This window comes from Neolamprologus multifasciatus, chromosome 15, assembly GCF_963576455.1.
Source record: "Neolamprologus multifasciatus chromosome 15, fNeoMul1.2, whole genome shotgun sequence".
Taxonomy (NCBI): domain Eukaryota; kingdom Metazoa; phylum Chordata; class Actinopteri; order Cichliformes; family Cichlidae; genus Neolamprologus; species Neolamprologus multifasciatus.
Window position 1 is genome coordinate 9,313,647 of NC_140453.1, and position 6,819 is coordinate 9,320,465.

Here is a 6,819-nt window from a genome sequence, read left to right on the forward strand (position 1 = left end):
GTTTTCTTCTTCTCACATTGATCACACAGCTATGCAGCAAAAAGGAAGATATGATCCATTACAAAAAGCACTTATAAAATGCAATACTAAAGCAAATTACGCAGTCTTCCTTGGCTTCAGCTCAGTCTCCTCCAGTCACAGCATTTTGAACTGATGCAGTAGGGACATCCTTTAGTGCCAAGGGCAAGTGTGTGTGACTTCTAAGACACAGGAAAGGTCTGTACTGCTACTGTGTGACGTGATGCAAAGGGACGGCCTGTACTCAGGGTACATGCTGTGTCCTCTTCCATGCTGCCAGTGGCTTTGACCTCAACAGATGACAATGGGCAGCCACAGTGGGCGACTAGAAAGTGCTGCACATGTCAGTTTTCCACTTGCTAAAGGACTAAAGACTGACTACATTTAAGGTGGAGCAAACAGATCACTTTATTTTAATAATGTTTAATAAGGTGGCTGGTTAAAAATAAAATTGTTATTATGCATTGTTTTTGTCTTTTTGTTTTACTAATGGAAAGAGTGTTCACTCTTCATTTCATAGAAACCTATAAATATGTCATATAAGTGCTTTAATTCCACAGCTATTCACAGAGGGGGTTCGTGACTTTCACATGGTTGATGGTAGGTAGCAGTGGCCGCAGTGACTCCAGAAATACTCGCAAAAGTGTGGGACGGGTTTGACTACCATATGGACATATATCCAGAGGGGGACATATTGACCACTTGTAATAAAATAAATAAATACATTTTTGTTATATAGGGTGTATCAATAAAGAACCACACAGTTTCAAAATGGTAATTCAATTTAGTTTTTTCAATTCAATTTCATTTATATAGCACCAATCATAACAACAGTCGCCTCAAGGTGCTTTATATTGTAAGGTAGACCCTACAATAATACATACAGAGAAAAATCAACAATCAAATGACCCTCTATGAGCAAGCACTTTGGCGACAGTGGGAAGGAAAAACTCCCTTTTAACAGGAAGAAACCTCCGGCAGAACCAGGCTCAGGGAGGGGCCGTAAGTTAAGTGTAACCTTACAGTGGTGGACAATTAGAGGTCAGGAGGCAATTAAATTAATCAGTGTAACACTCCAGACACAAGTGATCATCCAATTAAATTCCTCTGTCTCATTCCACCTTCACACTGGAGTCTCATTTAACCTATTAAGCCCCAAGCTTAACTGATCTCCTGCCTTTGCCCCCCGTATCAGGGGGCGTTGGGGCTTAAGGGGTTAAAACCAACTCTTACCTACATTAACTAAATATTGTCCTTAAAAGTGATTATTTATCCACAGCGACTTACCATCCATGCTCCACATGCACTTTCAGTTGGCTGCCAGCACACAAATAATTCATCACTCTCTTTCAAACTTAACCACACCTAATGTGTGTGAAAGTGCCAACCGGCTGCGATGTTACCTTATTTAAATTCCGACAGGCAGCTCTGACGCATTGCCACATGCTGCCGTACAGACGCTGTCCTCTCTCCACTTTGCCTGCTTAAGTAGCATCTGGACATCAACAGCCGCTCTTACTGCCTGCACCGTTTCCTCACTGCTGCGTTCACACATTTTCCCAGCCTGATCTCTGCGGTGTTTCTGAGACACAAACTGCTTCTGTCATCAGGTGCCGAAATCCAGCTGGATTCTGCTCTGGCAGTGTCACTCTGCCTTTTCTTATCTCTCTCACTGGCAACAACAATAAGAGAAGAAAATCACAATGCAGGGGCTTCTGCTAACAATGTGTCACAATCGATGTCTTTCAAAATGACACGCTGATGGTTTGTTTGTCATCAAAAGTCAGCGCGGTTGATGCGCAGAGTATTGTGATGTGGAAAATTATAATTTTTTTTTTTAAATCCCTCACTGTTTGCGCACAATCAAAAGTTTTAGCCCAGCAGTTATGAGAAGCTGGCAAACCCGAGCACTTATTTGAGACAAGCCGACACTTAAAACTGTCATTTTGTGCTCGAGCTGAGAAACAAAATGCATTTAAAGCAACCAGAGACAATCATGAAAGCCCAAATCCAACAGATTTATGTTCGGGCATTCAATAATTTATGTAGAACATGTCCAACAGAGCAGAAGAAACTAAGAACATCTTGCTGGCTGTGAAATTAATCAGTCATGTTTAATGAAAGCTGGCACTAAGTAGGAATTTTGGATGAAGCATAACCAGCATGCTACCATTTATTGCAGTGGGAAGCTCACAGGCAAAGTAGCAGAGAGGAGGGAGCGTTCAAGACGGCGCTTGACACATTTGTGTTACAGCAGGGCTGCAGGCTGCAAGGCAGTCTGTCACTGATGGTGTGACATGGTTTGCTGCTCTGACCCCTCACTCAGCACTCAAAACCTCCTGTACTTCACACTGTAGTTGTCCTTAAGCAACATTGCATATTGAATATGGTCAAAAAAACTTTTTGAAAAACCAATAACTGAGAATTATGATGTAAATTCAGCTCAATTATTAAAGATGTGTTTGTTGCATATTCATTTATCTTCGTTGAATGATAATTAGCCAACCTCTGTGGATGAAACTCTTAGATCTTAGTATAGTTCTCAGTTCTACCTGCAACAAATGAATACCATGCTGCTTTTAACTAAGATAGTCATAGCCAGAGGCAATTTGATTGCTCTTGTCAGTCTGCCCTTATCCCCAACCTATTTTCACTTTTTTGAACACCCTGATTGATTTTTTCCCCATTAAGCACCAAGGGATGAACTTGGACCATAGGATGAGCACTGATTAGCATCTCAATGTCAGTGTGACCTCCCAAAACACATTGTGACTGTAACTCAAGAATTAATGTGCTACTTATGACAAGATTTCATGAAAATATCTAACAGGATACAACAATGAAGTGAGGAGATTTTACAAGCAAAGGGTCAAAGGTCAACTTTCTGTGTTATTTTAATGTCCCTACAAACACATGCATTATTCAGCTCCATAACTCAGGAACAGACTGGGACTATGCTTAACTTTGATTAGGTGTTTCAGTAATCTGTATTGTAATCTGTATAAAATCCCCGCAATTTTCACTACTGATTGATGGCCGAATGTTCATCCTGATTTTACAAAGTACAAAGTTGCAGTATTGATCTATCAGCGGATTTATTTGTTTATTATCTATAACTACATATATACAAGTGATGAGATCATAGTTTACGAACTGTGTAGGAACCTACTTTACAAATTAACAAATATTTTTTTGGAATATTTTCCAATTAAAATAAAGATTGCATTACAATTACAATTGCATTGTTGTATATTACTAATAATACACTGTTATGAATATGCCTGTGATAGCAGAGAACATCTGATAGATATATATGAACCAAAATACCTCATCATTTGTTTTACCTTCTTAGTGCCAGGTTGGACTCTCTTTTGCCTTCAGAGCTACCTAAATTCTTTGTGGCACAGATCCAACAAGGTGCCGGACACATTCCTCTGAGATTTTAGTCCATGTTGACATGTTAGCATCACACAGTTCCTGTAGATTTAATTCAGCTGCACATCCACGATGTGAATCTCCTGTTTCACACCCTAAAAGTGCTTTACTGTTATAAGAAAAGGTCATTTACGTTACCATTGCCATCCTAACAGCTCAAAGCAGTCTAGCTATTCTCCTCTGAAGCAAACTTCCCGGAGAACTGCAGCTCACTAGGTAGCTTCTCATTTTCACACCATTCTCTATAAAACCCAAGAGATATTTGCTGGAAAAATCCCAACAGATCAGCAGTTTATAAAATACTCAGAGCAGCAGGTTTGGCACCAACCAAGTCGCTTAAATCACCCTTATTCTCCAATCAGATGCTCATTTTGAACTTCAGCAGGTTGTCTTGACTACATGCACTGAGTTGCTGCCACGTGATTGGCTGATTACAGATTTGCATTTATGCAAAGTTAAGCAGGTGTACCTAATGAAGTGGTAGGTGAGTGTAGATGGCTGTAAAACGCAGCTAGGTGGAAAACTGCTAGCGTTCTCAATTAATCTATCAATTATTGTACATATTACTAGATTAAGCTAATCCAATGGGGAAAATGCCGAAAAGAAAGAGTCCTAAGATCCCAAAGTGAATGTTTCAGAGTTTCCAGCAGTACAAAGCTTTAATATATTTAACTAAAAAACAAGAACAGCAGCTATTTAGATTTTAGTTTAACTTGTTTAAACTGGTAATGAAGAAATACTGGCTCTAAGTAGCCATTTATGTTGGTATGGGGCTTCTGGCAGCATTAGCTCCATATCACACAGTAAAAGTGACAGGACTGTGCTTGTGTTTCTTATTATGTGACAGCTCAGAGTCAACAGCATAATAAAACAGCTTGTAACTGTACAGCTATGGCGCTTAGATTTGGCAGAAGGACAAACAAAAGCGCCCGAGCAATAAAACAACAAGTCCACTAGCTTGCTGCGAGCAGCCAGAGGCACACACTGCCCTCCTTCCATACTCCCAATCTGACAGATGATGCTGCCGCTACGCCACATGAGAAAAAAAAAAAAAAAAAAAAAAAAAGAATCTTTGCAAAACTGTAACCGTTTCCAAACATTTGTATCATCTCACTCACTTTCGTGTTTTGAAGTTCCCCATGTGTGCCGCGGAACTCCCGGGCTCTTGATAATCGCTCTACCGGCAGATTTCAGGGCATCCATCACGAGGTGTGTCTGCTCTCCGGCAGGTGGATTCCCCAGTCACCGGACCACAGGGAGGAAAAGACGGAACAGCCTGCGCTCGATGGCGGATACGCCGGAAAGGAAAAAGGCGAGGGAGATAGGACACAGAGTCAAGTTCCAGCCCCGAGCCTCTCTTCCTCGTTCTCTCTCTCTCTGTCTTTACCTCTCTCTCTCTTTCCCAAGTGATAATGTGAGCGGCTGAGGGCACACACGAGTCCACTGCACCGTTTCCAAAGTTGAGGGCGTGTCCTTCTAACCTTCACGAGCTTCCTTCAGTGAGAGGGAGTGACCTTAATGAAAAAAGTCATTACAGTCTAATGTGTGTACCGAGGACTTAAACACACTAATGAGTTTATGCCTAATGAGCTTACAACTGCACTTTCTGTCTCATAGGATTTCTTGCGGGTTATTGATCGGTGGTGGGCCCATTGTTACCATGGTTTCTTTTTCTTTCAGTTTTTTTAATTATCAAATAATGTCATCTTAGTCCTTTACCATGCTTAATATTGTAACCTTGACTAGAAACAACCCTACAGTTTTATTTAAGGGTGGAGATAAAATCATTAGCTACTGCTGACCATTTTCTGCCTTCTGTTTTTTTTAATGTTTTTTCCACATGTCCGTCTATGTTTCTTGTTAATAATAAACAAAGTAACAAAAGTAGTCAAAAGTGGAAATAATAAATAATTTGTTGGTAATTTGGCGCCATCTTTCGATTGTAGCTCGAAATTGCAATTTTCTTGTAATAACTGCTGTGACATCTTCACCTACTCGACAACATTTAGTAAGATTGTAAACAGATTAAAATGTCACTAAAATTTAAATGGCACGGAGAAAGTGTTTTAGTTTTAAAAGATCTCAAGACAAAAGGATAACAATTCTGCACTCTAAATGTAAAATGAAACCGAAATATATAAAATTAAAGGTTTATTTGTTTAATAAAACTAAACGTATACCAACCACGTATATTTTATTTAACCGGATTAAATTTAACACTTTACTTACTCTTACACCTGTAATTTAATTAGTTAAAGTCAGCATATTGTGCATTTTTTGACGCAAGGGGCTAAAATTCACTGGTGTACCTTTAACATAAGCAAATATCTTTCTTTGATGTGTTCTGCCCAGGTTTCATATATTTCCCAATACCAACTAACAATCATAACATTTACAAACATTTGTTTCATATGTGATTATGCAATATTAAGACACAATGGTCTACAGTTGTGGTCAGAAGTTTATATGTGCAGATCATCGGCATGAAGGTCATGCTTGTCATGCTAATTTGGAGAATTTAATGATTTCTTTAAACAGCATATATCTTAAATGGCTATAAAAACAAGAACTGGGTACACAAGTTTGAATTGCTTTCTCTTTTCTCTAAGAGAAAGAAGATTTTCTGTAATTCACACAGGGTCAAAAGTATGCATACGGCTTTATATACTTTGACCACATATTTTTGGTGGTCATCAGCAAAAGTCTAGCTGGATATTTGATGACTCTTCTTGGCACAATTTCATTTAAATTGTCTGGTTTCCTACCATGAACCAAGCTTTTAAGTGTGGTGGACAAATTTTCAACAGGGCTGAAAGTCGAGGTTTTCAAAAGGCCATTCCAGAAGCCTTCCAGTTAGCCTGCTTTGTCCATTAAAAAAAATCAATTCTGATGTGTGTATGGATCATTGTTCTATTGAAGCACTCAACTGTATCCGAGTTTTAACTGCTTAGCTGTTAATGTGAGGTGATGTTGAAGACTTTGAAAGTAGTCCCCCTTCCTAATTATTCCATCCACTGTGCAATGGATCAGTACCACTAGCAGCAAAACAACCCCAGCACATGATGCTACCAGCACCATGCTTGACAGTTGGTGCATAGTTCTTAGGTTTGAAAGCCTCACCTTTACGCCTCAGACATACTTCTGGTCATTGTGGCCAAATAGTTCAGTCTTTGTCTTGTCTGATCACAGAACCTCTTTCCAGAAGGTTTGTTCATTTCATTTGAGCTTTAAAGTATTGGTTTTGGAGCAGGGGCTTCTTTCTTGGTCAGCACTTTCTCAGCTCATAATGATGTAAAACTTGCTTTACAATGGACAGTGACGCCAATGTTCCAGCAGTTTCCAGTTCATGGCACATTTAAGCCTTTG

General features: G+C 39.5%; 1 protein-coding gene across 4 annotated transcripts in view; it reads right to left on the minus strand.

The window, feature by feature from the left end:
- The window catches only part of LOC146501546 (low density lipoprotein receptor adapter protein 1), a 46,453-nt gene extending 40,934 nt beyond the window's left edge, over window positions 1-5,519 (minus strand). The window contains exon 1 of one of the 4 annotated variants that reach the window (XM_085132753.1): window positions 4,572-5,519. In XM_085132753.1, the coding sequence (XP_084988879.1) occupies window positions 4,572-4,656 (85 nt within the window). In that variant the 5' untranslated portion in view covers window positions 4,657-5,519. Of the gene's footprint in view, window positions 1-1,421; window positions 3,200-4,571 lie in introns of those variants that run through there. The other 3 variants (XM_085132754.1, XM_085132756.1, XM_085132755.1) reach the window with 3 other exon arrangements.
- Window positions 5,520-6,819: the final 1,300 nt, after the last annotated feature.